We start from the raw sequence: 22,874 nt of genomic DNA, 5'->3' as shown, positions 1-22,874 counted from the left end.
GTAGTCCGCACCCAGAATGAAGATTGCTCACATGTCTCTTACATTTCTTTCTGCACAGAGGAGTATCTTTGACACCTCTCGCATGCAGGCTCTGCTTTTTGTCCCTCCTTGTCGATTGATATATGCCACCGCTGTGGCGTTGTCAGACTGCACCTGGATTGCATGATACTTGAACAGAGGTGAGGCTTGAAGCAGAGCATTGCAGATCACCCGAAGTTCCAGAATGTTGAACTGAAGGAGGCTTTCGTGGGCTGACCACCTGCCCTGGAACTGTGCCCAATGGGTGACAGCTCCCCATCCTCTCAGACTCGCATCCGTCGTAAGGAGGGTCCAATGCTGAATCCCGAAACTCCGGCCTCCCAGGAGATGGGAGGACTGTAGCCACCACAGGAGGGAAATCCTGGCCTGAGGTGACAGCCGAATAGTCCGGTGCATCTGTAGATGTGAGCCGGACGACTTGCTCAGGAGATCCAACAGAAATGTTCTGGCATGGAACCTCCCATACTCGTATGAGGCGACCATCTTGTCTAACAATCTTATGCAAAAATATACAGACACTCGAGTGGGTCGGAGCACCATGCGGACTATCTCCTGAAGATGGATGGTGCGGTCGATATGGAGCAACAAAAGCTCCCTGAATCGAGCCTTTATTAAAAGATCGTCCAGATAAGGGACCACATTGACCCCCTGGACCCAGAGTTGAATCATCACCATCTCCGCCATCACCTTCGTGAATACCCTCGGGGCCGTAGACAGGCCAAAGGGCAGTGCTTGGAATTGGAAGTGATCGTCCAGCAGGGCAAACCGTAGGTACGCCTGCTGAGGAGGCCAAATCGGAATATGGAGATAGGTGTCCTTGATATCCAAGGAGACCATAAATTCCTGTTCTTCCAGGCCTACAATCCCTGCTCGCAGGGATTCCATTTTGAACACCCTCAAATAAGGATTCAAGGATTTCAGATTCAGAACGGGTCTGACCGAACCGTCCGGCTTTGGCACCACAAACAGGTTTGAGTAAATCCCCTTGCCGCGTTGCGGTAGTGGTACTGGAACAATGACGTGTGACTGGACCAACTTTCGGATAGCCTGTTGCAACGTAACCTGCATATCATCCAAAGATGGTAAGCCTGATTTGAAAAATCGTTGAGGGGGGAGTACTGTCGAACTCCAGCCTGTAGCCCTGAGAAACAAGATCTCTGACCCAGAAAGCCTCCCAGACGCGGCTGAAGTGACGCAGTCGAGCTCCCAGCTCGAGATCCCCTCGGGGTGGGTGGGCACAGTCATGCTGAGGCCTTAGTGGAAGCAGAACTGATGGACTGTTCCTGAGAACTGGTGCTTTCTGGTTTTCTGGACTTACCTCTGGTGCCTCTAGCCGCATTGGAGGCACCTCTGGCCTTCGATCGAAACGTGTGAGACAGAAAGGACTGGAGAGACGGCCCCGGATAGGAACGTCTCGCCGGCGGGGCCCCAGAGGGGAAAAACGTGGATTTCCCAGCCGTAACTTTTGAAATCCAGGTAAACAATTCGACCCCAAAAAGTAATTCCCCAGAAAAGGGGCGGGATTCCACACTACGTTTGGATTCTGCGTCCACAATCCATTGACGCAACTACAAGGCCATGGCAGAAGTCCGAGCATTAAATATTCCCCATCTCCTTGAGCGAATCACAGAGGACACAGGTAGTGTCCTGAATGTGCTTCAGGAGGGTTACCATAGTAACTAAGGGCATATCCCCTGAGAGGCCCCACTGAATTTGAATGGCCCAAGAATGAATAGCATGGGTTATCCAGCAACCCGCAATGACCGGTCTGTGCGCTATACCGCCTGCTGTGTATATAGATTTTAGTGTAGTCTCAATCTTCCTATCCCCAGGATCCTTCATGGTAAAGGAGCCCGGGGCGGGTAGCACCGCCTTTTAGACAGGCGAGACACAAAGGCATCCTCCCCAGGGGGTTCCTCCCAAAATTTTCTACCTTCAGGTGTAAATGGGAACGTACGCAAAAACTTTTTGGACACTTGGAATTTTTTGTCTGGATTTTTCCAGCTGTTTGAATAAGTCTTCTAACTCTGTAGAATCAGGTAAAGTGACATTAGGCTTTTGTACAAAGAAAAACGACTGCTGAGATGCAGCGTCCTCTAGAGGGAGTTTCAACACATCCCTTATAGCTAAAATGAGGGGTTCAATATCCTGAGCAGCATCTGGATAACCAACGGATTCCGGGTTATCCCCATCATCCTGTATATCATCATCATCTGTATCAGATAGTATAGCAGATAAACCACGCTTCTGGGACCTGCATGAGAAAGAGGGGGCTGTGTATCTGCCCTAGCCGCTAAATCTGCAACAATTTGTTGCAGCAGCACAGTTTTCTGCACATTAGCAGTAAGCTGGGATGACCTATCTGACATCATAGTCTTAAAGAGACCCTAACCAGTGGGGCTCTGGACCCTCTCCCTCAGCCCCTTCACTGATTTGTGAAGATTGACTGCATTGTTCACAGGAAACAAAATCAGTAGATAAGGGAGAGAATCTAGAGTGACATACACTGCACAGCTTGTGTTTACCCATGTTTCACAGTAAGCCCAATAACATACACACAGACCGTTATAATGCAAGCATGCCCTACTGTGTGTGAGAGGAGACACAGAGGTAGAGAGGACACCAGCACCCACTGAGCTGCACAGCCCCAGTGAGTCTGTCAGCTGTCTATAATACAGTAAACACTAACAATTATTGTCCTAAATAGGCTCAGGATAGTGTACACAAGCGGCTCTCCCACTTTGCTACACCCTGTACCAGATAACCAGCGTGTTTGAGGATCAGGAAGCGCTGTGTTTGCTGTCTGTGGCTGCAGCAAGCAGAGGAAGGCACCAAAACGCCTCAGGTCCCGCTCTGAGGTAGCTCCGACCCCTCCAATGGCACCGAAGCTACTACATATATTATACTGGCAAAAGTCTCATTTTAAGCTTAAAACATCCCACAAGTGCTAGTTAAGTCCTGTTGTGCCAGTTCTACATGGGGGATCTTAGCAGGACCCCCCCGGAGGGTCCCACACGCCGAGCCCGTGGTCTGCCGCACTCTGAACCAGAGTCCTACCCTAGCGGGGCCTCCGGTTTGAACCGCATCACCAATGTCACCTAGAGGTAGCGTTAGGGGTGTGTGGCATGCTGCAGCTGTGACAGCCAAGGCGCAGTGCCCCGCTGAACAACAACCCCTCAGGACTGTGGTCCTGCAGCGGGGAAGCGGCTCTGCACCTCGACAGGCCGGTGACCACATCCCCCCTAACTCCCATGGAGCAGGTATGCTGTTGCCCAGACAGCATACTGAAAAAAACACAAGATTTAAAAGAAATTGAAGAAAACTCTCTGGAGCTGCAGAGATGTGCATCCTCTCCTGAGGGCACTTTTTTCTAAACAGCCTGTGGGAAGGGGCACGGAGGGGAGGAGCCAGCACACCTAGTTGAAGAAATTTAAAGTGCACTGGATCCTTTGGACCCCGTCTATACTCCATTGTACTAGTTTCCCCCAATAGCCCTTATGGATGCTAGAGAAATTGGGATAACACTGCTGCGTGATGGTTTTAACAGGTTGGGATTGATTTGCCTGTGGTCAGAATACAGACTGCGGCATCCTGATGATCTGAATTCCCCCCCACCCCCCCTACCCTAAACCTGACCCCAACGCTACCCACGCAGCCTAGACCTAACCCTTGTCCACTGCGGCTAACATGCCACGCGATCCAGTGGCTGGTCATTCGGAAACCCGGCTGTCGGGATTCCGGCGCCGGGATGGTGACCTTATTCGGGATGCCAGTGTCTGCATTCCGAATAGAGTTGGGATTCCAGCGGCGGGATTCTGACTGTCAAGATCCCTACAGTTGGGTTCATGACCAGATCCCGTTTTTAACAGTGGTAATAGATAGGCTCTACTGTTTTCAATTTTGATTATTATAGGTTGTTGTTTTATAATGTATTGAATTGTTTACACGGAGCAAGGATCGACCGAGCTAGGGTCTCCTAGCAATGTTGTTTATCGCTGTGCACGCATGGACAGAAGCTGCCGGATGATGTAATGTAGCCACATCATTCAGTGCCCACGCATGACTGTGGATGTCGGGTCCTGCAGGTGAGTTCACTATGGTGTTGAGTAGGCTTGGTTAATGGGCACGTGTCTGCTCTTGTACTCCTTATTTTTAATGCTGTCCCTTACAATATTTTTTTTACTTTATTACAAGCCTGCAGAGTGCTGCCTCGATTTTCCCACTATAAGAAAGTGGGTTACAGCTTAGGAGGGCACTACAGCAAGTATCCTATGTCAACCTATGCGAGAGCTGGGCTCCCTGGAAAATATGTTTGTTCCAAATGTCCACACTCACAGCTTACATATATCAACAAGACAATGCTCCATAAAGGGCCAATTAGTCCCACAATATATATAGTCCAATGATATAGGCACTCCCCAATTTCAGCAAAAGACAACAGGTACTTTATTTGTAACTCCCACATACATCGAAAAAGTGGTCAATGTTTTGATCCTCTAGGGACCTTTGTCAAAACATCTTAATAGATAGGATCTCCCCACATGAACAGCACAGACCAGTACACCCAGGGCCCCCTCTTATAGCAGTGCCAATTGTATAGCTTGTTCATCCATCTATGGGCTAATCGCCATTTCTAGCTGCAGGCAGGGTATTTTATAGAACTTATTACATATTTATACTATTTTTTGAGTACTTCCGGTTTACATCTGTGGGAGTACAGTACACAGCCCATAGATGGATGGGCAGGCTCTACAATTGGCACTGCTATAAGAGATTTTGTGCTAACGTTAATGCCAATGGAAGTTTGGAATTCCTCAGCTATGGAATCAGCAGTGTTGGCTACGTTTACGCACCATACGCCTTAGTAGTCGTTGACCACGCTCTGTGATTTTACGTGGTCTTCTGCTTCGTGGCCAAGTTGCTGTTGTTCCTAAACGCTTCCACTTTCTAATACCATCACTTATAGTTGACCGTGGAATATCCAGCAGGGATGAAATTTCGCAAACCGGCTTATTACAAAAGGTGGCATCCTATCACAGTATCACACTTGAGGTCACTGAGCTCTTCAGAAAAATCCATTTTGTATCACAAATGTTTGCAAATGGAGACCACATGGCTAGGTGCTTGATTTTATACACCTGTGGCAACGGGTCTGACTGAAACACCTGAATTCAATAACAGGTGTGGCCAAATACTTTTGTCCATATAGTGTACTAGCTGTTCTACTCGTTCTTCATACGGGAGTTTGATTTTCACGGTTGTAAATATGAGTAGCACCCGTAGCAGATACGGTAAAAAGTTAAATTTTTATAGTTTATTAAATTCTACACACTGAAAGTGCAATCCAAATTTTAATCAGATTGTCCGTTTGTGTGTTATCGTTTACGCAACACAAGCCACACATCGGTAATGACGTCATTATGTCAACCCTCTTTTCAACCCATTTGGAGAGGTCTATTAAAATTCTAAATACGTAGTTTTCCTATTTCCCAACTGAAGAATACCTGTGTTACATTTCAGCTTTTCCTAACATATCGGGAAGTAAGAGAATTAGTGATGAGTCAGTGAGTGAGCGAGTATAGCACTTGTGTTTTCTTGATGCCCAGACTTTGGTTGCCTAATATACTTGTATTTTGCACAAAGTATTGTATTTTTTACTTAACCTTTATGCTCGGTGACCACTGTTAACAAATATGGCACATGAATTAATGACTATTAATTAGTTTCTAACTATAACTTTATTTATATCACAAAGTGTGTTTTGTTATCACTAAGTATATATTTAAATTTACCACGTAAGTAGTGGTCACTTTAAATTATCAAGTAAAAATCACATTTTTAAGATGTAATCTAGTTTATCAGCAGTATTAATTATATATTAATTTATTCATTATTCACGCAATTTGGTATTCACAAATTCACCGTTCTCTTTAGGTTGAACCTATAAGGCGATTAACCCATTACCCCCTAGTTTTTATTGGAGCCATTAAATCCACATTTGGTGTGCATCGCTCTGATCCGAATTTTGACCTGCTATCGTCTGCCTTCTGTTTTTTGCTATATATGTCCCATTGTGTTTGGTAACAGTGGTATTTATATTGTTGTAGATTATGTCATGTACTGAATACCCATCACCTTGTAAAAAATAAGAATTTACTCACCGGTAATTCTATTTCTCGTAGTCCGTAGTGGATGCTGGGGACTCCGTAAGGACCATGGGGAATAGACGGGCTCCGCAGGAGACTGGGCACTCTATAAGAAAGACTTGGTACTATCTGGTGTGCACTGGCTCCTCCCTCTATGCCTCTCCTCCAGACCTCAGTTAGGATACTGTGCCCGGAAGAGCTGACACAATAAGGAAGGATTTTGAATCCCGGGTAAGACTCATACCAGCCACACCAATCACACCGTATAACTCGTGATATTATACCCAGTTAACAGTATGAAATACAACTGAGCCTCTCAACAGATGGCTCAACAATAACCCTTTAGTTAGGCAATAACTATATACAAGTATTGCAGACAATCCGCACTTGGGATGGGCGCCCAGCATCCACTACGGACTACGAGAAATAGAATTACCGGTGAGTAAATTCTTATTTTCTCTGACGTCCTAGTGGATGTTGGGGACTCCGTAAGGACCATGGGGATTATACCAAAGCTCCCAAACGGGCGGGAGAGTGCGGATGACTCTGCAGCACCGAATGAGAGAACTCAAGGTCCTCCTCAGCCAGGGTATCAAATTTGTAGAATTTAGCAAACGTGTTTGCCCCTGACCAAGTTGCAGCTCGGCAAAGTTGTAAAGCCGAGACCCCTCGGGCAGCCACCCAAGATGAGCCCACCTTCCTCGTGGAACGGGCTTTCACTGATTTAGGATGCGGCAATCCAGCCGCAGAATGCGCCAGCTGAATTGTGCTACAAATCCAGCGAGCAATAGTCTGCTTAGAAGCAGGAGCACCTATTTTGTTGGGTGCATACAGGATAAAAAGCGAGTCAGTTTTCCGGACTCCAGCCGTCCTGGAAACATAAATTTTCAAGGCCCTGACTACGTCCAGTAACTTGGAATCCTCCAAGTCCCTAGTAGCCGCAGGCACCACAATAGGTTGGTTCAAGTGAAAAGCTGATACCACCTTAGGGAGAAACTGGGGACGAGTCCTCAATTCTGCCCTATCCATATGGAAAATCAGAGAAGGGCTTTTATATGACAAAGCCGCCAATTCTGACACACGCCTGGCCGAAGCCAAGGCCAATAACATGACCACTTTCCACGTGAGATATTTCAGATCCACAGTTTTAAGTGGTTCAAACCAATGTGATTTTAGGAAACTCAACACCACATTGAGATCCCAAGGTGCCACAGGAGGCACAAAAGGGGGCTGAATATGAAGCACTCCCTTTACAAAAGTCTGAACTTCAGGCAGTGAAGCCAGTTCTTTCTGGAAGAAAATCGACAGAGCCGAAATCTGGACCTTAATGGAACCCAATTTTAGGCCCATAGTCACTCCCGACTGTAGGAAGTGCAGAAAACGACCCAGCTGAAATTCCTCTGTAGGGGCCTTCCTGGCCTCACACCACGCAACATATTTTTGCCAAATGCGGTGATAATGGTTTGCGGTTACTTCTTTCCTGGCTTTTATCAGCGTAGGAATGACTTCCTCCGGAATGCCCTTTTCCTTTAGGATCCGGAATTCAACCGCCATGCCGTAAAAACGCAGCCGCGGTAAGTCTTGGAACAGACATGGCCCCTGCTGTAGCAGATCCTGTCTGAGCGGTAGAGGCCATGGGTCCTCTGATAACATTTCTTGAAGTTCCGGGTACCAAGCTCTTCTTGGCCAATCCGGAACCACGAGTATCGTTCTTACTCCTCGCCTTCTTATTATTCTCAGTACCTTTGGTATGAGAGGCAGAGGAGGGAACACATAAACCGACTGGTACACCCACGGTGTCACTAGAGCGTCCACAGCTATCGCCTGAGGGTCCCTTGACCTGGCGCAATATCTCTTTAGCTTTTTGTTGAGGCGGGACGCCATCATGTCCACCTGTGGCCTTTCCCAACGGTTTACCAACAGTAGGAAGACTTCTGGATGAAGTCCCCACTCTCCCGGGTGTAGGTCGTGTCTGCTGAGGAAGTCTGCTTCCCAGTTTTCCACTCCCGGAATGAACACTGCTGACAGTGCTAGTACGTGATTTTCCGCCCATCGGAGAATCCTTGTGGCTTCTGCCATCGCCATCCTGCTTCTTGTGCCGCCCTGTCGGTTTACATGGGCGACTGCCGTGATGTTGTCTGATTGGATCAGAACCGGCTGGTTTTGCAGCAGGGGCCTTGCCTGACTTAGGGCATTGTAAATGGCCCTCAGTTCCAGAATGTTTATGTGTAGGGACGACTCCTGACTTGACCAAAGTCCCTGGAAATTTCTTCCCTGTGTGACTGCCCCCCAGCCTCGAAGGCTGGCATCCGTGGTCACCAGGACCCAGTCCTGTATGCCGAATCTGCGGCCCTCTAGAAGATGAGCACTCTGCAGCCACCACAGTAGAGACACCCTGGTCCTTGGAGACAGGGTTATCAGTTGATGCATCTGAAGATGCGATCCTGACCACTTGTCCAAGAGGTCCCACTGGAAGGTCCTTGCATGGAACCTGCCGAATGGAATTGCTTCGTATGAAGCCACCATTTTTCCCAGGACTCGTGTGCAGTGATGCACCGATACCCGTTTTGGTTTTAGGAGGTCTCTGACTAGAGATGACAGCTCCTTGGCTTTCTCCTGCGGGAGAAACACTTTTTTCTGTTCTGTGTCCAGAATCATCCCCAGGAACAGTAAGCGTGTGGAAGGAACCAGTTGTGACTTTGGAATGTTTAGAATCCAGCCATGCTGTTGTAGCACTTCCCGAGATAGTGCTACTCCGACCAGTAACTGCTCCCTGGACCTCGCCTTTATTAGGAGATCGTCCAAGTACGGGATAATTAAAACTCCCTTTTTTCGAAGGAGTATCATCATTTCTGCCATTACCTTGGTAAACACCCTCGGTGCCGTGGACAGTCCAAACGGTAGTGTCTGGAATTGGTAATGGCAATCCTGTACCACAAATCTGAGGTACTCCTGGTGAGGAAGGTAAATTGGGACATGCAGGTAAGCATCCTTGATGTCCAGGGATACCATGTAATCCCCCTCGTCCAGGCTTGCAATAACCGCCCTGAGCGATTCCATCTTGAACTTGAATCTTTTTATGTATGTGTTCAAGGATTTCAAATTTAAAATGGGTCTCACCGAACCGTCCGGTTTCGGTACCACAAACAGTGTGGAATAGTAACCCCGTCCTTGTTGAAGTAGGGGTACCTTGACTATCACCTGCTGGGAATACAGCTTGTGAATTGCCTCTAGTACAGCCTCCCTGCCCGAGGGAGTTGTCGGTAAAGCCGATTTGAGGAAACGGCGGGGGGGAGGCGCCTCGAATTCCAGCTTGTACCCCTGAGATACTACTTGAAGGATCCAGGGATCCACCCGTGAGCGAAGCCACTGATCGCTGAAATTTTTGAGGCGGCCCCCCACCGTACCTGGCTCCGCCTGTGGAGCCCCACCGTCATGCGGCGGATTTGGAAGAAGCGGGGGAGGACTTTTGTTCCTGGGAACCTGCTGTGTGTTGCAGCTTTTTTCCCCTTCCTCTGCCTCTAGACAGAAAGGACCCGCCTTTTCCCCGCCTGTTTTTCTGGGGTCGAAAGGACTGTACCTGATAATACGGTGCTTTCTTAGGCTGTGAGGGGACATGGGGAAAAAATGCTGACTTCCCAGCTGTTGCTGTGGAAACAAGGTCTGAGAAACCATCCCCGAATAACTCCTCACCCTTATAAGGAAAAACTTCCATGTGCCTTTTAGAATCTGCATCCCCTGTCCACTGCCGAGTCCATAAGCCTCTCCTAGCAGAAATGGACAATGCACTTATTCTAGATGCCAGCCGGCAGATCTCCCTCTGTGCATCTCTCATGTACAAGACTGAGTCTTTTATATGCTCTACGGTTAGCAATATAGTGTCCCTGTCTAGGGTGTCAATATTTTCCGACAGGGAATCTGACCAAGCAGCAGCAGCAGCGCTGCACATCCACGCTGAAGCAATAGCTGGTCTCAGTAGAACACCAGTGTGTGTATATATAGACTTTAGGATAGCCTCCTGCTTTCTATCAGCAGGTTCCTTTAGGGCGGCCGTATCCGGAGACGGTAGTGCCACCTTTTTAGACAAACGTGTGAGCGCTTTATCCACCTTAGGGGGAGTTTCCCAACGTGACCTATCCTCTGGCGAGAAAGGGAACGCCATTAGTAATTTTTTTGAAATCACCAATTTTTTATCGGGGAAAGCCCACGCTTCTTCACACACTTCATTTAATTCTTCAGATGGGGGAAAAACTATTGGTAGTTTTTTCTCCCCAAACATAAAACCCTTTTTTGAGGTACCTGGGTTTATATCAGAAATGTGTAATACTTCTTTCATTGCCTCAATCATGCAACTAATGGCCCTAGTGAACATTAAATTTGACTCATCGTCGTCGACACTGGTATCAGTATCCGTGTCGAAATCTGTGTCTGCCATCTGAGGTAGTGGGCGTTTTAGAGCCCCTGATGGCCTTTGAATTGTCTGGGCAGGCACCAGCTGAGAAGCCGGCTGTCCCGCATTTGGCATGTCGTCAAATTTTTTATGTAAGGAGTCGACACTTGCACGTAATTCCTTCCATAAGTCCATCCACTCAGGTGTCTGCCCCGCAGGGGGTGACATCACATTTATAGGCATCTGCTCCGCCTCCACATAAGCCTCCTCATCAAACATGTCGACACAGCCGTACCGACACACCGCACACACACAGGGAATGCTCTTAAAGGAGACAGGACCCCACAAAAGCCCTTTGGGGAGACAGAGAGAGAGTATGTCAGCACACACCAGAGCGCTATATAATGCAGGGACTAACTGAATTATGTCCCCTATAGCTGCTATAATATTTACTGCGCCTAAATTTAGTGCCCCCCCCCCTCTCTTTTTTACCCTTTTCTGTAGTGTAGACTGCAGGGGAGAGTCAGGGAGCTTCCTTCCAGCGGAACTGTGAGGGAGAAATGGCGCCAGTGTGCTGAGGGAGATGGCTCCGCCCCTTTTTCGGCGGGCTTTTCTCCCGCTTTTTTCTGTATTCTGGCAGGGGTAATTACCACATATATAGCCTCTGGGGCTATATATTGTGGTTATTTTGCCAGCCAAGGTGTTTTTATTGCTGCTCAGGGCGCCCCCCCCCCAGCGCCCTGCACCCTCAGTGACCGGAGTGTGAAGTGTGTATGAGGAGCAATGGCGCACAGCTGCAGTGCTGTGCGCTACCTTGGTGAAGACTGAAGTCTTCTGCCGCCGATTTTCAGGACCATCTTCTTGCTTCTGGCTCTGTAAGGGGGACGGCGGCGCGGCTCCGGGAACGAACACCAAGGACGGGTCCTGCGGTCGATCCCTCTGGAGCTAATGGTGTCCAGTAGCCTAAGAAGCCCAAGCTAGCTGCAGTTAGGTAGGTTCGCTTCTTCTCCCCTTAGTCCCTCGTTGCAGTGAGCCTGTTGCCAGCAGGTCTCACTGTAAAATAAAAAACCTAACATATACTTTCTTTCTAGGAGCTCAGGAGAGCCCCTAGTGTGCATCCAGCTCGGCTGGGCACAGAAATCTAACTGAAGTCTGGAGGAGGGGCATAGAGGGAGGAGCCAGTGCACACCAGATAGTACCAAATCTTTCTTATAGAGTGCCCAGTCTCCTGCGGAGCCCGTCTATTCCCCATGGTCCTTACGGAGTCCCCAGCATCCACTACGACGTCAGAGAAACTTCCATTATTTGATGTATATGTCCAGCTGCTTATTGGTGTTTATTTTGTTCAACTTTACGGCATGGAATAGGATATTATCCCAAGCCATTCCATATATCAGTTTGTTTTAGTCTTATCACCCAGATTTAACCCCTGATGAAGTCTTCAGATGAAATGCGTAGGGTTGTGTATTAATGTTCACAGTCGCACAAGATTAAAAACTCCAACTTGCGGACTAACAGTGCGAAGTACTGGAAATCCCTTCTTACATCTTTCTGTATTGTTGAATGTGGATACACTGTTTTATGAGTATGATGTTTTAATCTGTGAATAAGATCTGTGTAAGTTTTAAGATGGCATTGGCAGCCCGAAAGGGCAATCATTTTGTTTCTGTGATAAAACGAATCTACAATACGCTAGTAATTAACTCATACTGTTCCCGTAAGTGCACTCTAATACTGCACAATATCTGCTATTTCTCTATAATCCATAGGGGATGCTGGAGTTCAGTACCATGGGGTATAGATGGGGTGATCAGATGAGCCGACACTTTAAAATTTTTAGTGTGTATGACTTCCCCTCAATACCCCTCCCCAGACCAGTTTTAGAAATGTGACCTGGAGAGCCGGTCACGTCCTCTGGAGCTCCAGAGATTTCTTTGTATTTTATTTTTACCTTTTCAATAACTACAACAAATCTGGCAGTTGGCCCCTGCCAGACTGCTATGAGGGAGCTTCCGGGGGAACTCGGTACCACCCTGCGGGGTTTGGAGCCAGAGTCTCCGGCTGCAGGGACATCAGTCCCTGGGGCTCTCGCATCCAGTAGTTCACTGCTTACATGAAGCCCCAAGCAGCCCTCCACCACCGGCAGCATGGCTGAAGGCAGTGTTACGTGAGTATTGCCCGAGGCTCTGCTAGCGGGGGTTCCCGGGTCAAAATTGGCATCAATCCCAATAGGATGCACTCTCCGGAGGCATGTCCACGCTACCTCACCCAACATTTCACCTAAAACTGGCCCGTGCATCAGCAGCAGCACGGAGCAAGCAGGAGGGCTAACGGGGAGCAGGTGCGGCAGGGGAGTTGTCTTTTATGCCTCCCACATTAGCAGTGAGTAGCCCTGGGGAAAGCCACTACATAAGCCCAACAGCGGTGCCTGCGGCAGGGGAGAGCTGCAGAGAATGACAGAGCGCATGGTAGGACCCGTGGTGGGAGCCCCAAAGGTAGTAGAGCAGGTAACCCTTTCATTACAGTTAGCCGCCGTCTCATCAGGTAGGGCTGGCAGCGGCGGCCCCATCCCAGCGACAGCAGCGCTGGAGACCACAGCACTCTTGTGTGCTGAAGCTTGCAAGCAGCCGCCGGGACTGATGCCGCGCACCCTGCTGTGACTGTACGGGCTGTATATTACATCAGCCCTGCCTGCCTGCCAGCCCGCACTGTCTGTGTGACATTTTTCAATCCCGTACTATGTGCGCCAGTCCTCCGGTGATGCGGCTGATTCCCTTAATACCCTCTCTGGGTACTCTACATTGAACAGATGTCCACCAATTGCAGAAAAGCATTCTAAATTTTAGGCGCCATGCGGGTGGGGGCGGAGCTAAGCTCCGTAGAGTCAAGTGCAGGAGCCATAGTAAAGCGGGTTAAGCTCCCATCTTCAGTGTGGTGGCCCACAGTACCCATGTTCCAGTCCCGCAAGGGAAAGGTTTATTTCTTCTATCATGACACAAGACAACATCTGGGATCCAGTTTCCTAGTCGGTTAGGGACAGGATCTTATACACCTGTGATAGATCTACACATGTTCAATGTATACCTGTGTGTTTCTGAGGTTCTTGTTTTACTGAGATCTCTCTTTATGGTTGGCTTGCTTACCTCCTCCTGTTGGTCGTGTTGCCGTCTCTCCTCGGACACAGTTTCTTAACTGGTCTGGGGAGGGGTATAGAGGGGGAGGAGCCAGTCACACACATTAAAAATGTTAAAGTGTCAGCTCGCCTGATCACCCCATCTACTGAACTCCAGTGTCCCCTATGGACTAAATTTGTGGTGACACTAAAACCAAGAGGCAATAAGTCAGTTTGGCCGGGATATTTAAGGATCATGTGTTTTTATCCAGATTTAGTGGAGGACTAAAGGGCTACCTTTTGCAGTGTTTGGACAGGAGCACAGCCCATCTCCTTCACTGAATGTTATGTTAAATTGACATGAGCCCAACTAATCCCTGTGATATATTAGGGTACCAGGTCAGACTAAGTTACTCCATTCAACATGTGTACAAAGCTTTATGTAAACCTAACAACGATGTCTCACTGCAGTCATTACTTATGCAATATAATGCAAATAAAACAGCCTGTCTTCAATGCATCTTTATTGTACTGTCTGTCTGCTTTAACTTCTCCGTTTTAAAAAATAAAAAAGGAAGAAAAAAAGGGGGGGGCTAATTGTGTACAGTGCCCAGTCTCCTGCGGATCCCGCTATTCCCCATGGTCCTTGCACTGTGTGTGTGTGTGTGTGTGTGTGTGTGTGTGTGTGTGTGTGTGTGTGTGTGTGTGTGTGTGTGTGTGTGTGTGCGCGTTATTTACAGCTGTCTGAACAGCTATTTACAAGCAAAACACCAAACATACAATCTGTAAAGTGCATGCTGTATTTATGCTAGAATATCGATAGGCAGTGTGGTACCTTTGACTGTACTGCCAAATTTGAATAGCTCTTTAACAAAGATGGATTGATTTGAACACATTTATTTCAAGGACCTTTGGTGCTTCAGCTTATCTTTCCAGAAATCATTTTCCATGAATGGTTATACAAATATATACACATATTTTTGTTTTTGGGACAATCTTCAAAGTACTGTTTTGTGAAATAGAGTGCACACAATTCATAACTTCAAGGAAGACTCACCTTATCAGAGGAAAGTGATGGGGCTGCAGGGCTTGCAATAGTTTTATTTGTAGAGGAGCCACATGGTTCGGAGGATACACTGATGCCATTTGTTCCACTACTGAAAACTGGGAGAAAATAAAATTAAACAAAAAAAAAAAAAACAACAATCCATGAAAGTAGAAACATGAATTCTACTGGAGACCCAGGTTTCAGGAAAAGCTTACATGGTGTGGAAAAAGCCTTCGGTTGTGGAGCTTGTAACACTGCTGGACGCAGAACACTGCGCTGTTGCTCCTTGGGTTTCTGGCTGGGAAGTCCTGGAATATCCAAAACAAAGACTTAGCGTGACTTTCACTAGCAAGGACCAGAGCTACATATCATAAGGAAAACAGAGGCAGCATTTAATGCAGGAAAAAAAAACAACACATAAATGTACTATGCAAGATGAGCCTGGAGAGACTTCTTCAAATGCCAGTAGCTAGCAATTTTGAAAGGAAAATACAAGCTCAAATCACTTGTTAAACCCTTTCTCAAAATCCATTGGAGGACACTAGAATCATGGAGCAAAAAGATACAGACAAAAGCTTCAAAGAAGTCTTATCTCCTTCAACTGCTTGATCACCTTCGTTATTTAACGAACCCCACAGCATAGGACAGGAAACAAACAGAAGCAAACGAAAGAGGAAAAAAATAAGATTTTACTCACCGGTAAATCTATTTCTCGTAGTCCGTAGTGGATGCTGGGGACTCCGTAAGGACCATGGGGAATAGACGGGCTCCGCAGGAGACTGGGCACTCTAAAGAAAGATTTAGGACTATCTGGTGTGCACTGGCTCCTCCCCCTATGACCCTCCTCCAAGCCTCAGTTAGGAACTGTGCCCGGAAGAGCTGACACAATAAGGAAGGATTTTGAATCCCGGGTAAGACTCATACCAGCCACACCAATCACACCATATAACACGTGATGGGAACCCCGGTTAACAGTATGATAACAATTGGAGCCTCTGAAGAGATGGCTCACAACAAAACCCAATTTTTGTAACAATAACTATGTACAAGTATTGCAGACAATCCGCACTTGGGATGGGCGCCCAGCATCCTCTACGGACTACGAGAAATAGATTTACCGGTGAGTAAAATCTTATTTTCTCTGACGTCCTAGTGGATGCTGGGGACTCCGTAAGGACCATGGGGATTATACCAAAGCTCCCAAACGGGCGGGAGAGTGCGGATGACTCTGCAGCACCGAATGAGAGAACTCCAGGTCCTCCTCAGCCAGGGAATCAAACTTGTAGAATTTAGCAAACGTGTTTGCCCCTGACCAAGTAGCTGCTCGGCAAAGTTGTAAAGCCGAGACCCCTCGGGCAGCCGCCCAAGATGAGCCCACCATCCTTGTGGAATGGGCTTTTATTGATTTAGGCTGCGGTAATCCTACCGCAGAATGCGCCAGCTGAATAGTGCTACAAATCCAGCGCGCAATAGACTGCTTAGAAGCAGGAGCACCCAGCTTGTTGGGTGCATACAGGATAAACAGCGAGTCAGTTTTTCTGACTCCAGCCGTCCTGGAAACATACATTTTCAGGGCCCTGACTACGTCCAGCAACTTGGAATCCTCCAAGTCCCTAGTAGCCGCAGGCACCACAATAGGTTGGTTCAAGTGAAAAGCTGAGACCACCTTCGGGAGAAACTGAGGACGAGTCCTCAATTCTGCCCTATCCATCTGGAAAATCAGATAAGGGCTTTTTCAAGACAAAGCCGCCAATTCTGAAACCCGCCTGGCCGAAGCCAGGGCCAACAGTACGACCACTTTCCACGTGAGATATTTTAATTCCACAGTCTTAAGTGGTTCGAACCAATGTGATTTCAGGAATGCCAAAACCACATTGAGATCCCAAGGTGCCACTGGGGGCACAAAAGGAGGCTGAATATGCAGAACTCCTTTGACAAAAGTCTGAACTTCAGGCAGTGAAGCCAGTTCTTTCTGGAAGAAAATCGACAGAGCCGAAATCTGGACCTTGATGGACCCCAATTTGAGGCCCAACGTCACCCTTGCTTGCAGGAAGTGTAGGAATCGACCCAGTTGAAATTCCTCCTTCGGGGCCTTCATGGCCTCACACCAAGCAACATATTTCCGCCAAATGCGGTAATAAAGTCTTGCGGTGACATCCTTCCTGGCTTTGATCAGGGTAGGGATGACTTCCTCCGGAATACCCTTTTCCTTTAGGATCCGGTGTTCAACCGCCATGCCGTCAAACGCAGCCGCGGTAAGTCTTGGAACAGACAGGGTCCCTGCTGCAGCAGGTCTTGTCTGAGCGGCAGAGGCCAAGGGTCCTCTGCCACCATCTCTTGAAGTTCCGGGTACCAAGCTCTTCTTGGCCAATCCGGAACCACGAGTATGGTTTTCACTCCTCGCATTCTTATTATTCTCAGTACCTTGGGTATGAGAGGTAGAGGAGGAAACACATAAACCGACTGGTACACCCACGGTGTCACTAGAGCGTCCACAGCGATCGCCTGAGGGTCCCTTGACCTGGCGCAATATCTTTTCAACTTTTTGTTGAGGCGGGACGCCATCATGTCCACCCGTGGTCATTCCCAACGGTTTACCCGCATTTGGAAAACTTCTGGAAGAAGTCCCCATTCTCCCGGGTGTAGGTCGCCCATCGGAGAATCCTTGTGGCTTCTGCCATCGCCATCCTGCTTCTTGTGCCGCCCTGTCTGTTTACATGGGCGACCGCCGTGATATTGTCTGATTGGATCAGTACCGGCTGGTTCTGAAGCAGGGGCCTTGCTTGGCATAGGGCATTGTAAATGGCCCTTAGCTCCAGAATATTTATGTGAAGCGAAATCTCCTTGGAAATTTCTTCCCTGTGTGACTGCACCCCAGCCCCGAAGGCTGGCCTCCGTGGTCACCAGGACCCAGTCCTGTATTCCGAATCTGCGGCCCTCTAGTAGATGAGCCCTCTGCAGCGACAACCTGTTTCTTGCCGACAGGGTTATCCGCTGTTGTATCTGTAGATGGGACCCGGACCATTTGTCCCACAGGTCCCACTGGAACGTCCTTACGTGGAACCTTCCGAATGGAATTATGCTTCGTACGAAGCTACCATTTTTTTTTCAGGACTCGTGTGCTTCCACTGGAAGAAACACTCTTTTCTAGTCTGTGTCCAGAATCATTCCCAGGAACAGAAGACGTGTCGTCGGGACCAGCTGTGACTTTGGAATATTGAGAATCCAGTCGTGCTGTTATAGCACTTCCCGAGAGAGTGCTACCCCCACTACCAACTGTTCTTTGGACCTCGCCTTTATCAGGAGATCGTCCAAGTATGGGATAATAAAAACTTCCTTCTTGCGAAGGAGTATCATCATTTCGGCCATTACCTTGGTAAAGACCTTCGGTGCCGTGGACAACTCCAACGGCAGCGTCTGGAACTGATAGTGACAGTCCTGTACCACACATCTGAGGTACTCCTGGTGAGGAGGGTAAATGGAGACATGCAGGTACGCATCCTTGATGTCCAGGGAGACCCTGTAATCCCCCTCGTCCAGGCTCGTAATAACCGCCCTGAGCGATTCCATCTTGAACTTGAATCTTCTGATATAAAAGTTCAAGTATTTTAAATTTTAAGATGGGTCTCACCGAACCGTTCTGTTTCGGTACCACAACCATTGTGGAATAGTAACCCCTTCCTTGCTGAAGGAGGGGCACCTTGACAATCACTTGTTGTGATTATAGTGTTGAATAGCCACCAACACCGCCTCCCTGGCAAAGGGAGGTGCCGGTAAGGCAGATTTTAGGAAACGGCGGGGGGAAGAACGTCTCGAACTCCAGCCTGTACCCCTGAGATACTACTTGAAGGACCCAGGGATCCATGTGAGAGAGCACACTGGGCGCTGAAATTTCTGAGACGGGCCCCCACCGTACCCGGGTCCGCCTGAGCAGCCCCAGCGTCATGCTGTGGACTTACCGGACGCAGGGAGGACTTCTGCTCTTGGGAACTAGCTGTGTGCTGCAGCTTTTTCCTCTACCTTTGCCTCTCGGCAGAAAGGATGAGCCTCTAGCCCTCTTGCTTTTCTGGGGCCGAAAGGACTGTACTTGATGATACGGTGCTTTCTTTTGTTGTGGGGTAGCCTGTGGCAAAAAAGTCGATTTCCCAGCAGTAGCTGTGGAAACGAGGTCTGAAAGACCATACCCAAACAGTTTTACCTCCTTATAGGGCAAAACTTCCATGTGCCGATTCGAGTCGGCATCGCCTGACCATTGCAGAGTCCATAACCCCCGTCTGGCGGCAATGGACCTAGCGCTTATTTTTGATGCCAGCCGGCAAATATCCCTCTGTGCATCACGCATGTATAAGACCACGTCTTTTATATGCTCTATTGTCAGCACAATATTGTCCCTATCCATAGTAATTTTCCGACAGGGAATCTGACCACGCAGCGGGAGCACTGCACATCCATGCCGAAGCAATGGCTGGTCGCAATATAATGCCAGAGTGTGTGACTATATCTTTCAGGGTAACCCCCTGCTTTTTATCAGCAGGTTCCTTCAGGGCGGCCGTATCCGGAGACGGTAGTGCCACCTTTTCTGATAAGCGTGTAAGCGCTGTATCTACCCTATGGGGTGTTTCCCAACGTGACCTATCCTCTGGCGGGAAAGGGTACGCTGCCAATTACCGTTTAGAAATTATCAATTTCTTACCGGGGGAAGACCACGCTTCCTCACACACCTCATTTAATTTCTCAGATGCAGGAAAAACTACTGGTAGTTTTCTCTCACCAACATAATACCCTTTTATGTGGTACCTGGGGTATTATCATAAATGTGTAATACATTTTTCATTGCCTCAATCATGTAACGGGTGGACCTATTTGGAGGGTACACTAGTCTCATCGTCGTCGACACTGGAGTCGGTATCCGTGTCGACATCTGTTTCTGCCATCTGAGGTAGCGGGCGTTTTTAGAGCCCCCCATGACATTTGAGGCGCTGGAACAGGCACAAGCTGAGTAGCCGGCTGTTCTGTGTCGTCGACCTTTTGTGTAAGGAGTTGACACTTTTACGTAATCCTTCCATAAGTCCAACCACACCGGTGTCGATCCCGCAGGGGGTGACATCACATTTACAGGCATTCGCTCCGCCTCCACATCATTATCCTCCTCATACATGTCGACACAGCCGTACCGACACACAGCACACACACAGGGAATGCTCTGACAGAGGACAGGACCCCACAAAGCCCTTTGGGGAGACAGAGGGAGAGTATGCCAGCACACACCAGGGCGCTATATATCACAGGGATATCACATATAAGAGTGTTTTCCCTTATAGCTGCCTATATATATTGTATACTGTGCCTAAATTGTGCCCCCCCTCTCTTTTTAACCCTTTCTGTAGTATGGACTGCAGGGGAGAGCCAGGGAGCTTCCCTCCAACGGAGCTGTGAGGGAAAAATGGCGCCAGTGTGCTGAAGGAGATAGCTCTGCCCCTTTTTCGCAGACTTTCTCCCGCATTTTTATGGATTCTGGCAGGGGTTAAAAAGCGCCTATATAGCCTCTGGGGCTATATATGGTGCCAGTTTGCCAGCCAAGGTGTCAGTATTGCTGCTCAGGGCGCCCCCCCCCCCCCCCCCAGCGCCCTGCACCCATCAGTGACCGAAGTGTGTGGTGTGCATGAGGAGCAATGGCGCACAGCTGCAGTGCTGTGCGCTACCTTGGAGAAGACAGAAGTCTTCAGCCGCCGATTTTCCGGACCACCTTCTTGCTTCTGGCTCTGTAAGGGGGGCGGCGGCGCGGCTCCGGGAACGGACGACGAGGTCGGGTCCTGTGTTTGATCCCTCTGGAGCTAATGGTGTCCAGTAGCCTAAGAAGCCCAAGCTACCACCACTTAGGTAGGTTCGCTTCTTCTCCCCTTAGTCCCTCGATGCAGTGAGCCTGTTGCCAGCAGGTCTCACTGAAAATAAAAAACCTAACAAACACTTTCTTCCTAGGAGCTCAGGAGAGCCCCTAGTGTGCATCCAGCTCAGCCGGGCACAGAAATCTAACTGAGGCTTGGAGGAGGGTCATAGGGGGAGGAGCCAGTGCACACCAATAGTACTAAATCTTTCTTAGAGTGCCCAGTCTCCTGCGGAGCCCGTCTATTCCCCATGGTCCTTACGGAGTCCCCAGCATCCACTAGGACGTCAGAGAAACTTTATTAAAAAAAAGGTATAGACTAATGACCATTGGCGTTTCTATAATGGGTGCAATGTGTGCGGTGCACACGGCCCCTGCCCAGAAGGGGGCCACACCGCACACATTTTAAATACTTAACTTTCCGAGTCCAACGTCGGACGCTGCGATCGCGCCAGAAATCGCCACCAAAATGGCCACCACGCTTGCGTGGTAGCCAAATTGGTCTCCGGATCACGGCGGGTGCCATGTTTTCGGAGACCTGCACATGCGCAGTAGACTTCCGGCACAATGCTAGAGTCTACAGCGCCATACATAGGAGGGGGCCCACCCGGAGGTGCACACAGGCCCCCTCCTCTGTTGAAACGCCCCTGCTAATGCCCACACTGTTACTTATCACAGCTGTTCAGTGACCCTGTGCCAAACAGGAGGCACTCATACCTTTTAGAGTATGCCCTTAAGTTTTCAAGAAGTGTCATCTCTGCTGCAACATGAGCAACATGTAGAACCATAAGATAATCTGTTTTCCTAACCCTGAAGTCCTATAAAAAAGAAAGCCATGATAAACTAAAGAAGGGATTCCTCTTCATAAAAAAGGGACCACTACCACAGGTCGGAATTACTATGTCCTCACCGATATGGTAAAATGTATATTATCTTAGGCTGAAAAGATGCTATGACTATAGAGGTCATCTGCAATACAGAGCTCCATCCTGGTTTAAACTTTAAAAAGTTATTGCTGCTCTTCTGGGGTCCAGGTGCTAGACCATTCATCACTGCCTTAAATGATCTCATGATCATAGAGGGATCCGCAGCCATGCTTCAGGACAGATGCAATAGTCCAAACTATAGAATTCCATGGATAAGGATGATCAACTACCAAAATTCAACCTAATACTTTAATGGATTACCTTCCTAGATCTGCTCCTGACAGTAATGGGTGCTTTTGCAAGTGGGCAAGATTCTTCCTTCTGTTCTTTTCTGCATGCATATCTTAGCAAAGGTGGTCTTGACCTTCAAGAAAGTGTACTTTGTACAGTTCCTCTTGAAAGAGTTCCAGATTGAGCCAATATCTTAACGGTATAGACATACCATCATTTGAGCAGCAACTTCATCAGGCTCTCTCCTAAAAGGTGCATTAATCACCCTTCTGGTGGCTAAAATGAAGAACAAATTCTAAGGATGGATGCCAGGTTTCCATTAATTGATTGACAAACCTATTGGCTGCAAAAGAAGCAATTTATTACTGTCCATATTTTTAAAATAGACTACTTACCGCAACAGTCTGTATAATGGTCAAATCTACATCTTCCCTACACTCATGCCTACTCAGCTACACCATTTGCATTTATTACATCACTAGTGATTAGGAGAACCTTTTCTAGTACAACATTTTTTACCAGATCTGTTCAAAACTAGTCCTCAATCGACACTCTGCTAGTGTATTATCCAATTAAGCCTGTTATCTTATGTTGTGAGACACATCCCTGCGAAATGTGTGCGCATTATTAAAATAAAATAAATAAGGACTACACCCCTAAAAAGGGAGTACCTGTGAAGTCATTTTGTGCAAGTAATTTATGGGTTAATGCTGAAACTATTCTAAAGTTCTGTGGAATGTGTGCATTTGGCAGGTCTAAGGTAATAGGCTTACAGATCGGATATTTTAGCAGAGTGACACACCTTGCCTGATTTTATAGCTTTAAAATGCACCAGGGCACCCCATGAAGCTGACCTTCCAGTGAACTTCCTATGCTTCACCTCCTCTTTTCAGCTGCTGAGTTCCGCCAATGCATTGCAGTCTGTCTGCAAATGAATGCAGAAGTATCTGGGCATAGACAGGAGGGTTTGCCTGTACCCTCATTTCTCTACATGCACAACCCAAACTGTGTCCCTGCAGCATGTGCGTTGACACCTACTGTCTGTGGGCTGTTATTGCGCAGAATATTGGGATCAGATTTTACTAGCACTAGCTAGAG

General features: G+C 48.1%; 1 protein-coding gene across 4 annotated transcripts in view; it reads right to left on the bottom strand.

Annotated features, from left to right (window-relative positions):
* Positions 1–22,874, bottom strand: part of RANBP3 (RAN binding protein 3) — a 263,031-nt gene that overhangs the window by 115,529 nt on the left and 124,628 nt on the right. For all 4 annotated transcript variants that reach the window (XM_063916564.1, XM_063916545.1, XM_063916549.1 and 1 more), the window contains 2 exons: positions 14,951–15,043; positions 14,745–14,851 (listed from right to left, as the gene is read on the bottom strand). In XM_063916564.1, coding sequence (XP_063772634.1) covers positions 14,745–14,851; positions 14,951–15,043 — 200 coding nt within the window. The remainder of the gene's footprint in view (positions 1–14,744; positions 14,852–14,950; positions 15,044–22,874) is intronic.

Source organism: Pseudophryne corroboree, chromosome 1, assembly GCF_028390025.1.
Source record: "Pseudophryne corroboree isolate aPseCor3 chromosome 1, aPseCor3.hap2, whole genome shotgun sequence".
NCBI classification, from domain to species: Eukaryota; Metazoa; Chordata; class Amphibia; order Anura; family Myobatrachidae; genus Pseudophryne; species Pseudophryne corroboree.
The sequence above is the reverse complement of the archived record's forward strand: the minus strand, read 5'-3'. Positions and strand labels throughout refer to the sequence as shown.